Source organism: Dipteris shenzhenensis, chromosome 2 (genome assembly GCF_047967505.1).
Source record: "Dipteris shenzhenensis isolate YYH24624 ecotype China chromosome 2, Dip_SZ_1.0, whole genome shotgun sequence".
NCBI classification, from domain to species: Eukaryota; Viridiplantae; Streptophyta; class Polypodiopsida; order Gleicheniales; family Dipteridaceae; genus Dipteris; species Dipteris shenzhenensis.
Genome location: NC_141597.1, coordinates 64,046,811 through 64,059,562, shown reverse-complemented (window position 1 = coordinate 64,059,562; position 12,752 = coordinate 64,046,811). Strand labels below are relative to the sequence as shown.

The window sequence follows — 12,752 nt, the reverse complement described above, 5'->3', positions numbered from 1 at the left end:
ATCCAAAAGTAAAAACAGGGGCATACACAAGAGAAAGTGATAAGAGAGGTTTCAAAAGAGGACTTCTACTTATATAAGCAAGTGGAAGTGTCATAGCAAGGAAAATGATTATTTTAATAATCAATAGACATTATAACATTGGTCACTCACTCAAATTTCCAGATGACTAGAAGCACATAGTACACAGTGCGTAGGATACATCCGAAGAGCCAGCCACGCAAGGTGCCACATGATAACTAGCACCACATAGAACACACTACGTAGGATACGTCTGAAGAGTCCGCCACGCAAGCCGCCAATTGGCAAGCATAGCTGTCATTGATTGTACACATGGAACAGGCGGTTAGGCCTGGTGGTTGTCACCCATCTGCGGTTGATTTAAGGAGAACAGACGAAAGGAAAAGGCAGAGGCAATTCATCTTCTTGCCCGTTTCTCTTGTTTCTACTTCGCTTACTTGTGACGATATCTAAGACTGAGAAGTATGTTATCCATGATTACAGCATTCCCCCACAGTCAATTAACTTGAAAGATAAACACGTATTATATCAGCTTTCACTCTTCACAAGATTCTGGATGGAACATTGTAAACATCGTGGGTACGTAATCCTTCTCATTTGGCATTTTAAGACATGATCAACTCCCTTCACAGTGGATATAACATTTGATAGAGAAGATTTCCCTCGACTGAATGACCTCATAGAGCCCCTCCACATAACAAATAATTAGTTGTGCAGAAATTTTGGCGGTACCTTGAAATTAAAGCCAGTAAATGGTTATCGTGCTTGATTAAGCCAGGAAAAAACACAGGTAGCCAATCACAGGATCCAAAGATGGACACCTTGCAGTCTCCTTTTCAACTGTAGACGCTGGTATTATTTTGCGACTTGAATAACATTCTATGACCATGTCTGGCCAAATCTTTGAAATTTGTCTCATAGCAGTGATGTGACATTCCTAATTTACACATCTTGAATAAGCCCTTTGGCAGCATTGCATGTGTATAAAATTTTTAAAAGGAGAAAAGTCGGCAAATATGAACAGATATTAAAAGCCATAATTTGGCTTCTATCTTGTATGAGGAGAAATAGTGTTAACACCCTGGCGCTGAAGCTCTATCATGACACTTTCCATTGCAGGTGGTTTGAGACCTAGAGGAAGTGGTGTCCAAGGGTTGCTCAGGACTTCATTAATGGCTGCATCCAGAAGCTCCTTTGGCTGCCATAAGTCAACATGACATTCATGTGATCAGGTCAAACTGAAATAATTGATGCATAAATTTTGCAGTTAATCTCAGAAACGTGCAGTTTTTATAAATAATCATAAGACAAATATTACTGGATTGATTTCTTTTAGTTTTCTATATCCAATTCCATCTGCAACTTTGTGGCAACAACTCTCAGCATCCTTAAGTGTTTCTCCCTGTGAACATCCAGAAGAGGCAAAAAGGCACTTCTGCCCAAAGCCAAAGGATAGCAATTAAGTGAGTGTTTGGAAACCACTGCACCAAATGGAACGATTATATAATGCTAAGAAATTTTGAGAGAAGTTGGCGTACCATATGCTGTCCATACCACGGAGTTCCTGGGGATGTGAGCCCCCCACAGGAATCAGCCTGTCAAGTCCCAACAAGATACAAAATGACTCCAATTTTGTACTGTACAGATAGCTTTCAATCGATGATCATCAAAATGATAGCAGTATGAGTAACAAAAAGCTCAACATATTACCACGGGATGCTGCCAGACTAAACCATCAGGCATCTGCAATGGATTTGGGTTTACCAAGCTGTGCTGTTGCAAGACATGCATGGGACGGGGTTCAACCATCGGGTAACCCCACACATGTAAAGGTGGACATATCCGCTGACCCTGGACTGAAGGACGTGTTTGGAATGGTAGGGTTGGTAGCCATGGTTGAATCCAGCTTGAGTTGCATTGGTAAGAAGCCAGCTGCTGGTTTCCATCCTGTCCCAATCTACTCCAGGGTCTTAGATCTGTGAGCCTGTTCTGATGCAATTTTTTTGCTTCCACCTCTCTTGCAAGAAGGTGCTTTCTGTGGGAACGATACTTCTGAGCGTCCAATCAAACAAAAGAAACTGCAGTTAATGGTGGATAAGACACATCCATGCTTCCACCTCTCTTAGAACTCCTCAGACACTAATCTAGCTTGAATTCACCAACGACAAAAAGGAAGGACAGCACGCATGTGTATATGAAAGTTAAGAGTGCTCTCTCTCTCTCTCTCTCTCTCTCTCTCCTGATAGCCATGGGCCAGCTCCAGTGGACTGTTGGAGGTGAACATCTCCTGATCTCACTTTACTGAGAGAGGGCCAATGTTTGTGGGTGTGCCCGCCCAGTGTGAGGTTAGGGTAGGCAGAGAGAGGGCTTTTATTGTGGGTGTGCCCGCCCCCATGAGGATAGATCTACGTAGGCTGGCAGGTGTTTTGGGCAGGAGACTAGGCCCCAGCAGTCCCACTTATAGGGTGCTGGGTCGGCCCTATCTCCAAACCATGTCGGCCATAGGCAACCCCTTTGTATGCTGGAGGGGGTGAGCCCCTTTATATAGAGTAGCAGCAGCCTGGTCAGCCCCTGTAGGGGCCTGCTGAGTCGTCCCCCCTAGGCATAGAGGGGTGTGCCCTTTATATAGGGCTGTGTGCCCAGCCCTATGTGCAGCAGTCGGCCCACCTACTAGCAGGGGTCGGCCCTAGTCTAGCAGCCGACTAGGGAGGGGCTAGGGGCTATTTATAGGCCCCCCCTCAGACCTCATTTCGTCATCTCTTGGAGGGCCTGGCAGAGGAGCAGAGCCAGCCCTGTTGTGCACCTGAGGAGCAGGGTAGTGGAACAGTTCATCCAATCCCTAGTGCTCCCTTCACTTGGTTGTTGAGCTGTATGTTCCAAGCTCTCGAGCAGCCCGTTGTTTCTGTGGTTTTCTCCCAGTTGTAGCGGGGTTTTCTCCAAAGATCACTTGCAGTTCTCTTGTGCCTTTCTCTGTCCTTTCTCTCCTTCTCAGTGTGTGTGTGTGAGGCGTGCTATCTCTCTCTCTCTTCCGTTCATTTCCCGCTGCACTTCTCACATGGTATCAGAACCACGGTTGGCTTGAGACCCAAGGGGCAGAGGAGTGTTGAGCCAACACACAGAGAGGAGAATTAGGGTGCTGTTCGGAGGTATCTTTGAGGAGGAGCATGTTTGAGGAGTGGACTGTTTGGGTGACCAGCAAAGGGGTGACTTTGAAGGGTGTTTTCAGATCAGAAAGGAGGTGTTTTCAAGGGACGGAAAGCGAGGTGTGAAGGTACATTGGGCTGTCAGCCCCTTCATCCTCTTCTTCCGCCTTCACCTTTCTTCAAACCCCTCAGTTCCCTTCTATCCCATCCATCTTCTCTTTCGGTTCATCATCCTCTTCACTCCAACATGGGAACTTTGTCTGAGATGGCAGAGAACAAGACTAGAATTCCAGTGTTGCCCACGTTCCCGGTTGACCGGCAATTGGATGGGCTCAACTATGACGTTCGGCACGGGCAATGATGGAATCTGTGTTACAGTCATACGACATGGAAGATTTCATCTGGATAGGTGTTAAACAGCCAGATCCCCTGGCAGAGGACCTTGGCATCTTGGCTCGGAAGGAGGCCGAGACTCTATCCCAGCTATGGGACCGTGTTAATGCCAGTTTGCAAGGAATCTGGGGCTTTTGAAAGCCTGGGCTGTGTTCTAGTTCTTTGCTCCTCTCTTTCCATTTGGGTCTGCAATCCCTCACGTGCTTCCTGACTTCTTTCCTTTGTTGAGTCCTCTCCCTTTGCTTCAGCAATCAATCTTCTAAGCCCCTCTTCATCCCATACCATGGCCTCAGATACTGTTTCATAAAGAAATATGGCACATTTGGCACACATAATATATATATACCTTTGTAAGACTAGAATATATCCAATCACAAATTCGGACTTTTGGCACAAAGAAGTCGGTATGCAAGGATTGTGCAGACACATTAATGGGATCAGCCCCTCGAGTTTGCACATTTCGTATGAGACGGATGAAGACCTGCCACGCCATTCCCGAGGGGGTCTTCTTGGCACATGGAGGTACCCCTTCGACATATGCTCCGATTGGATAGCTCCTCCATGCTATAGTCATTGAGGAGCAAGGATTGTGCAGAGACATTGATGGGATCAGCCCCTCGAGTTTGTGCACATTCGTATGGGACGGATGAAGAGTTGCCATGCCATTTCCGAGGGGGTCTTCTTGGCACATGGAGGTACCCTTTCAACATATGCTGCGATTGGATAGCTCCTCCATCCTACAGTCATGGATCATATTCTTCAGGCGCAGCCAAATAATGGAGGAGGAGCTTGAGATTCAATTCCATCTGATCCAGATTCATGAGCCGGGGATACCAAAGTCAACCCTGTGTGTTTGAGAGAGAGAGAGAGAGAGAGAGAGAGAGAGAGAGAGAGAGAATTTCTATATAATTATTTATATATATTAAATAATCCATGTGTGTCTGAAAGGGAGAGAGAGAGAGAGAGAGAGAGTCTCTAGATAATTATTTTTATATATTAATATTTAAGTATACTATCTACTATATTCCACCCGTTTCTAGACGAAGCCACAAGCAAAATCTCGCAATGTTTCGTTTTTCGTTTCGAAACATTTGAAACTCGTTTCTAGACAGGTTTTTGGTGACACTACAGTCAATTCAGAGAATATATATATAGGCTGCATGGCCTCCCTCGAGATATACAAAGATGCCACATTCATGAGTGGGTTTTGGAAAGAGTTGTTTTTTCAAATGGGTACTAAATTGGCCCCAAGTACAGCTTACCATCCCCAATCTGATGATCTAATTGAGAGGGTAAATAAGTGGCTAGAAGAATATCTAACGCATTTGTTTTGACACACATAAGTCATGGGATACGTGGTTATTTTTGGCAGAAATCTGTCATAATTCTACGAGGCATGCTTCATTGGTATGTTCACATTTGAAGCCTTATATGGATGTCAGGTTAAGTTAACTTCTACATTGAACGATCAAATTTTCCTTAAATCAACATGCAAGGGATGAGTTCGAGAGAATGCAATCAGTCCTAAAGCTGATCAAAGACAACTTACGCAACCATCTAGGATGAAAGAATATGCAGATCAGAAGAGAAGATGTCACCATTACTTTTGCTTTGCATTGGTAAAAGAGAGCTATGGGGACGCCCACAAGGGACTAGGATTAGTCCAAGAACTTGTTTGTGCAATGTGTAGGACCTAAGAGAGTGCAAAAAGTAGCCAAGAGTGGGGAGGAAAGCACAAAAGCCAGGTCCCACAAGGCCTAAAAGCATGGACAAGGGGGCACCTCTTTAAAAGGAGGGCCCACGAGATTAAAAAGGCATCAAAAGCACCATATTTAAAAAGAAAGCCTAAAAAGCTTGGTTTTTTTTGTAAAAGTAGCTTTTAGAAAGCAGGCCCTAGCTTTTTGCTAAGCCTAGTCTATAAAAGAAAGGCCCCAGGCCTCCCAGATTCATTCAAGAGTTGTACTCAGCTTCATGCTCTTTTCAGAGCCAGTTGTACAAAGTATTATTCTATTGCAATAAAGACCTTTGGGGGGGTCCAGCTCTTATTTTTGGGCCCTAGTGTTGCACGTGCTGCATCTCCTTCCCTCTGTTCTATTGCGAAGAATCTTTGAGATAAGTGCTGCAAATCTGATTTTCAGATTTCAGTTTGTGTTCTCCAGTTTCTATCGCGAAGTTCTTGTGAAATATTGTAAAAATATTGCGTGGAAGTAGCAATCTCTGTTCTTTCTCTACCTCTCTCAGTCGTTTTGATTCCCAGAAGAAATTTGTTGCTGCTCATCGTCAGATGAAGCTATTAGATGCTGTTTTTCTATGAGATTCAAAATATATCTTCGTGATTATCTGCTGCGAATCGAAGATCCAGGCTGCGTTTCTACCAGCAAAGATTCGTTTTTAGGGTTTCATTTGTGAATACTGGTTCTTTTTAGGGTTTCTGGTATGGTTTCAGTGGTATCAGAGCATAGGATTTTCACTTTCCTTGGTAGAAACGGTCCAAGGCTAGCGCACAGCTGTGAATCAAGGTGAAGCGCACTTGTTTTTGTATCAGTTCGAGTGTTGGATGGTGAGGCGCACCAATTGTGACTTGATTCTTGCTCGAGAAGGTGGGGCGCTCCTGTTTGTGAACTAATACACATCCAAGAAGGGGGGCACCCCTGTTTGGAGACCAGGAGCTGAGGCACATCTTTCAGGAGGCACAAATCCATATTGGTCAGACATTTGTTCTCTCTCTATCGCCCTATCTCTTGGGCTGTTTTCTTCTCTTCTTTGTGATCTATCAAGTGGGAAAGACGTTCACCATGTCATCGTCATTGGTGACGTGCTTCCAATCTCTTGCTCAAAATTCTCACAGCAAAAAGCACTTGCTTTTCACGAAAAGCATCTGCTTCTCCCAAAAAAAGCACCCGCTTTTCACAAAAAGCAACAGCTTTTTATGCACACGTGGCCTTCTTTTCTCCAAAGCGGCATTTAAAAAAAAAGTAGTAAAAGCAATGAAAAGCAGCAGTTGCTATTTCGTCTTTCTCATCACGGACGCAACCACTCAGTCCTCACAAGTACAAGCACCTAAGCAAGATTGCAAGATGAAGGGAAGAAGGTCCTCATCTATCGAGAACTATTGGTGGCTGAATTGGCAAAAGCAAGAAAGAAACACTTCTTAGTGAAAGCTTGTCATTGGACAAAGTGCTTTCAGAGGTGTTATGGGAAATCTAAGGCTAAGTATTTCTTTCATGATTATGAAGTTTGATTTATCTTTATTTAAAGATTTAACCCTTGTACCTTACAAGGAAAGAAGTGTGATGCTTCCTTGATTGTTTCAGAGATCAAAAGCCAAGCACACAAGATTGCTTATACATACATATGTGGTCCTGAAGTATTCCTTGATGGGACAAGCTACTTATTCCGAGTTATATTTCGGTTTTGGAGGATTCCAAGTTATTGTCCACGAGTGATATAATCTCTATTATGGAAGCAGTTTTCTGTGACCTATGTGGTCAAGGCTATGGGCTTTTTGTTTGGTCTCATCAAACTTTTGTATACATAGCACCAGGACAAAAGAATCTCAAAGTTATTATATCCAGTTTATGGGTTTGAGCAGCTTATGCCAAAGAGGAGAACTGTCAGAGACTACTTGTATATCTTTTATGAAGTGAAGAGTTAGATCCATGACAGATTCAAGATCAGACCCTATTTGAGAATAGTATCATGCACCTGATTTTATTTCTCCTTTATGTTGATAAAGTTTGCCTTATGAAGATCTAACCCTTGTATCGCAATACAAGGAGAAAAGTGGACTGTTTTCTTGAAATTTTTTCAAGAAGACCCCTCTCATGAATGAGAAGTCAATGAGTATGATATGCCCGAATATTGGCCATGTGATTTATTGCTTCCTTTTTATTTGGATTTAAAGATGGAGTTACTTCTTCTGTATTTCTGTACATATGGTAGAGTTATTGGGTTTGTGAGGGCATGCCATGGGCACCCCTGTTTCATAATCCCATATACCATTAGGTGCTGCCCCACTTCCCAAGACCTATAAAAGGGGCTTCAGCTGTACTTGCAAGACATTGAAGATCAATACACGTTAGATTCTATAACTGCATGGTACTTTTAAACATCAGCCTTGAGTGGCTGTACAAGCAATGACTGGATCTACCTTTAGCTAGCCCGCATCATGGGAGCTTTCTACATCATGATCAGGGGTTAATTATCAAATAGAATTTAAGAAAATTGTGTTAAAAGAACACTTTCCTCAAAGGAAACATCAACTGTATTTTCTGGGACAACAATCACAGTCCACCTTGTCTGATCTGTTTGTTCACAGTTGGGAACGGACATGGAGTTACCTGCAGATGGCTGGCAATATTGTGGCGGGTCAATCCATCCACCTTCATCACCTCCAAAATTTTAGATGGAATGGCCTGGTCAACTCCAAGAAATTCAACAGCTTGCACAAAACTACGATGCAGATCTGCTGTCCAGTCTACCTGAGGAAAAAGTTCTCTGATTTCAAGGTAAAGAATCCAGTGTTTGGAAATAAGCCTTTAGACTTTGAAAGAAATTCCAAGTTAATACAGCTATGCATACTCTCATATACCTTAAATTTTTTCTTGCCATTGGAGGTCTTACTCTCTTTACCAGCCTGCTCAGGACCATTCAGTTTTCTTTTGATGTCCTCCCTCCCTTCCTCTCCAATTTGGCCATGATCGCATGATTGAGGAGGAACTGGAGATTCTGCATTTGTGCACTCTACCGTTTCTTTTGGATCATCGAAGTGCAGTAAAAATTCATTTTCCCCTTGCTCATGGTCATAACCTTCTTCGGACAAAGGAAATCTTCCATTCCCTTCTCTTGGCACAACAGCATACTCAGGTTTTGAAGCTTCGAAGGATTCCATTGCACTCTTCTGACTCTTTGCATTAGGCATGGACTGCAAAGATTTAGAGTTGCTGATAATGTCAGTGTCCACATTACTATAAGCAACAGGTTCAGCCTTTGAATCAACATAACAAGGGAGCTCAGGAGTTTCCAAAGGATGATGATCAGTCTCTTCCTCTTTTACTCTTGCAGCACTTGGCCCGAGTTTGGTAAGAAGCACCTCTTTCGATTCTGATTTAACTGTGACTGAATTATCACTTATCAATGATCTGCCTGTAATCCTTTGTTTCCCAACATGGTCTTGCGTAGAGTCTTGCGATCGAGGAGACTCATCAAGGGTAGCAATCCTCCCACCTTGCTCCAACTGGGGAGTTGATGGTGCAGGGAACCTCTCGTTAACTGATAGTATCAAGGGACAAGGTTTCACTTCTACAGCTGGTCCAATATTACATTCTTCATCTTCTCTCCCAAGATTTACTTTTTCTAACTTTCTGATTTCATTTGAATAGAATGCCTGATGATCTTGTCCTGCAGGCCTCACACTGAGCTTTCCTGGTATCGAATTGTCTCTGGAGTCCAAAGCCTGCACCAGTTCATATTAAGATGCAAAACTAAGTCCTATCTCACAAAGCCATCTTCGTAGCCAGAGTATCACCTAATTTTGGTGATAAATTTAAGTCATTACATAAAGAGCATTGCATTCCACTGAATCAGTATACGTGGATGAACGGTAGAACAGTTTTTACATGAATAAATGGGAACTACGCTACTCTTTGGACTAACGAGCAAAGGGCTTAAAGGTACCTGACATGGGAGTTGAAACCCTTAAAGAAATCGTAAATTCAATACCTTTCGTACAACATGCTGCCAGATGTTTTTGAGCTTGTCCTCCGACAATGGTTTCAATAAAAATTCCACAGCTCCAAGCTGCTTTGGAGCATGGACATGCTAACCAAATCAGTAAACACTCAAAGTGGCATATCCTCATACACCGTGTTCACATAATGGAAACTAAGGAGCAATCGCATTAAGGTTGTACACTTACAGCAATCGATTTCACCATCATAGGCATGTTTTCTATTGCTGATATCACTGCATCAGCATAGGCGACCTGTAATAAGTCTTTAATGACCTTTGCAATCATAACTTATGAAGTTTACACAGTACTCTGGATGAGCAAACGGTAAGTCCAAACTATGGAAGATAGCACCCACTAACGGTTCACAAGGTTTAAATCCGATATACAAGGAGTTAAAAGTCCGCTCGATTTGTTCATAAGAATGCAAAATCGACTCTATTTCAAGGTCCTCACATCCAATAAGTTTAAATTCTCTGAGACTATACATACTAATCGTGGGCAGGTCCTTCGAGAATTGCAAAAACTTGTATCCATCCACGCCGGCCTGCACAGTCCAACTAAACTTCATCAGGAATGGTAAAGTTTCTTGCAGACTGATATGCAAACCCTTCATTGTCAAAGCACCGAACAGAAGTCCGAGACTACTTGCCTCCACTAACGCTACATGAAATAAGGTTGTCTGGCTCACAAGCGCTGCCAACGCCTCGTCTCCGTTGGAAAAGCTTGTAACTGTTCACAGTATAACATGAATAACGTGACAACATGGGCAGACATAGGAGAAATTTGTAGGTACAAATAATGTTACGATGGACGCTTTTCAACCTCAACGAGCTTCGCTCACATAGTCCGAGTCTGTGACTGGGAAAGCCTATGTCGAAGTCAACACTTGGCATGCAGACAGAGAAATGCTTGAGTGGATGACAATGTCGATGTGAATTGGCCGTAGGGGAGCACAGTTTGTCAAATTCAGGATGAAGTAGTAAAAAAAACGACTTGCCCAGCAGTTAATTTGGAAACAGCGTCGTGTTGTGTGGCACGACCAGGCTGTACGTTAGACTCACCGATATAACGGTAGCTTTCCAGTTTACACTTGATGTCATGTAGGACTTCTTTATCTTGATCAACCACGAGGACGCGTAGTCCACTGGGGAAGTCGTTCCAGTTCTGCAAAGGTTCATCAGGGGGTACCATGGCTGAGGCGAATGGGACTAGTGGGGAGCTAAAGATTTGTGAGGGAAGTCATAATTGAGCCACAAAGATGGAAGGAAGGGGGGGGGGGGAGAGGCATTGCGAAGAGAATGGTGCGAGGTGCAGAGAGGAGTAGTGAGAATGGAGCTGTGATTTGTTGCAGAATTGCAGGCGGGGGAGAAATGAACAAGAATGAGGAGTGAGTAAATCCAGCAGCGAAAACAGGGATACAGGCAGTGTACAGGAGCGCCTGCCCCCGTGTGTGGTCCTTCCCCCATGCCACGTCTACAAACACCCCTGTCGCTCATTTTTCCCCCTTCCCTTCCCTCACAGCACTCACTCCCATTTCGGTTGGGCGTTTAAGTTACCCAGCTTTCCTCTTTGAAGAAACTAGAGTTCTTGGCCAGCTGGGCTCTTGATGAATACTTCTCTCTTTTGCTATCTTGTTGAGGTTCACATGAGTCACGTTGTCAAAAATGATGCAGAAGATTGATGTTCAATTGCATGCAACCTTTTGTAGAGATTTCGTTATCATCCAGTCCTGCTTGCACTTGATGTTGTTCATGTCGACAGTAAAACGTAGTTTTTCTTTTTTTCGGAGGAAGACAAATTCCTATTCTTTGCACTGTAAGCAAATCTATTGTCATTCCACTTCGAGCGAACGATGGGGAGATGTATTTCAGAAATGTATAAATAATAAATCAAAACCAAATTGAGATAGAAGCATGCAACTGTGACAGGAATAATCCAAACCCAAAGCTGCATTGCATGTATGACAAAAGTTCCAGCACCATTTGCAACTTCATTGGATCCCTTTTTTCGAAGGCACAAATGTTTATTTTTTGGGTCAAATTATGTTCCTGCGCTTTAGGAAATAGTACTTCCGCGCTCTAGCCGGATGGCCCTCGAGCGTGTTGTAACCTAATGGACCTACTGTGTTGTGGCTCCTTATGTAGTACTGCTCTAAAGTTCGTGCTTTGTCTATAGAGTCTGTTGTTTCCAAAACTTTGATTTCGAAATTTTCTTTGAAGGGCTTGTAACGCTGCAAGTCCTCTTTCATTTTCGCCGATGGTTTTTTATTGTGTCGTTTGATCCTCCGCGGCAGGTCCGTCGTGCTCCCTATGTATTTTCTGTTGTTGGGCTTGCACGTGATGCAGTAGACGACGAGGCTCGCACGATTCCCTTGCGCGGGCGCTTCAGTGGAGGCTCCTCCTTCATCTCGAGGCTCGCGTCTTTTAATGTCGTACTTGCGTAAACATTGACAATTATGTTAGTCATCGAGGTTTTCGGTCTTTTTTTTTTCGTTTGAGGTCCATAATAGAATGCATTTATTTACTTGCCCTGGTTTTTCTCTGTTGGCGTGAAAGGATCGTTTCCAATACCGAAGCGCTCCTCGTATAAGTCCCTGCCGAAAATATATGTAAGCTTCTCCATTGTCGTCACCGGGTGCGTCGCGTTGTGCGTCCCTCCAAATTGTTCCATGAATTGTTCGAGTATAGCCGTTCCTTGATCGCGCGTCGTGTCCCTCAGCAACTCCAAGGATACGTTGTACCCGTAATGCAACAGCTCGCACGCATACGCTGTGATCCCTTTCGTCTTCGTGTCTAGTAGCTTCTGCCCCTCCAAACTTTCCATCATCCTATCGGTCTCATTGAACTCAATGTCAAGCTCGACAAGGATCTCTTTGAGGAGTCCTGTAGGAGAAGTGCAATCCATGATGAGTTTGTTGTTCTTGCAACTCGTTAATTCTTTTTCTCAACTGTTGCCGTTTTTTTTAATTTTCGGAAGCATTACGTACCATTTGCGAATCTCAAGCCTCCCGGCTGTCTTTTAGCTGGCAAACGCCTATTGCAGTTGTCAATGAAGTCGCATAGTTCCACATACGTGTTGAAGCCGTTGATGTAAGCTCCCGGACGTTCTCCTGCATTGTTTGCTAGCCAGAATTGCTTTGTGGTTAGGAAGAACCTCCTCTTTGCTGGTGGAGGTTTTGTTGCCTTCGCGTTGCTTTTGTATAGCTCAAATAGCTGCTTGCAGGCACGACTTATTACACCGTCTTTTCAAATGAGCTGTCTTTTTAAATCTTCAAGAGAAAAAGATTCTTTCATGCTGGTGGAATTTACCTTGTCTGCGTCCATGTCTTATGTTGCAACGTCCCGAGCTTTCTGATTCTCTGCACCTGTTCTCGACAACAGACAAGATATTAAAACCATTTTCCTTGCACGCATGTTTGATGTAACATATTCATGACTTGCCTTTGCCTTTTTCAATCTCTGGTAGTG

The 12,752-nt window shown here is 43.6% G+C and overlaps 1 protein-coding gene across 4 annotated transcripts; it reads right to left on the bottom strand.

The window, feature by feature from the left end:
- Positions 1–776: 776 nt before the first annotated feature.
- Positions 777–10,685, bottom strand: LOC147905164 (two-component response regulator-like APRR2). 4 transcript variants are annotated; one of them, XM_087390726.1, is made up of 11 exons: positions 10,347–10,685; positions 9,935–10,014; positions 9,775–9,829; positions 9,472–9,518; positions 9,276–9,356; positions 8,146–9,009; positions 7,895–8,035; positions 1,729–2,070; positions 1,557–1,613; positions 1,337–1,453; positions 777–1,216 (listed from the first exon to the last, which is right to left on the bottom strand). In XM_087390726.1, exons 1-11 carry the CDS (start codon positions 10,474–10,476, stop codon positions 1,067–1,069), a joined length of 2,064 nt encoding a protein of 687 aa, XP_087246852.1. In that variant the 5' UTR covers positions 10,477–10,685; the 3' UTR covers positions 777–1,066. The 4 variants fall into 4 exon arrangements, with proteins under 4 accessions (XP_087246852.1, XP_087246869.1, XP_087246860.1 ...); XM_087390743.1 differs by having other exon boundaries at positions 9,472–9,537; positions 10,347–10,404; XM_087390734.1 differs by having other exon boundaries at positions 778–1,216; positions 9,276–9,353; positions 10,347–10,684.
- Between the last annotated feature and the right edge of the window lie 2,067 nt (positions 10,686–12,752).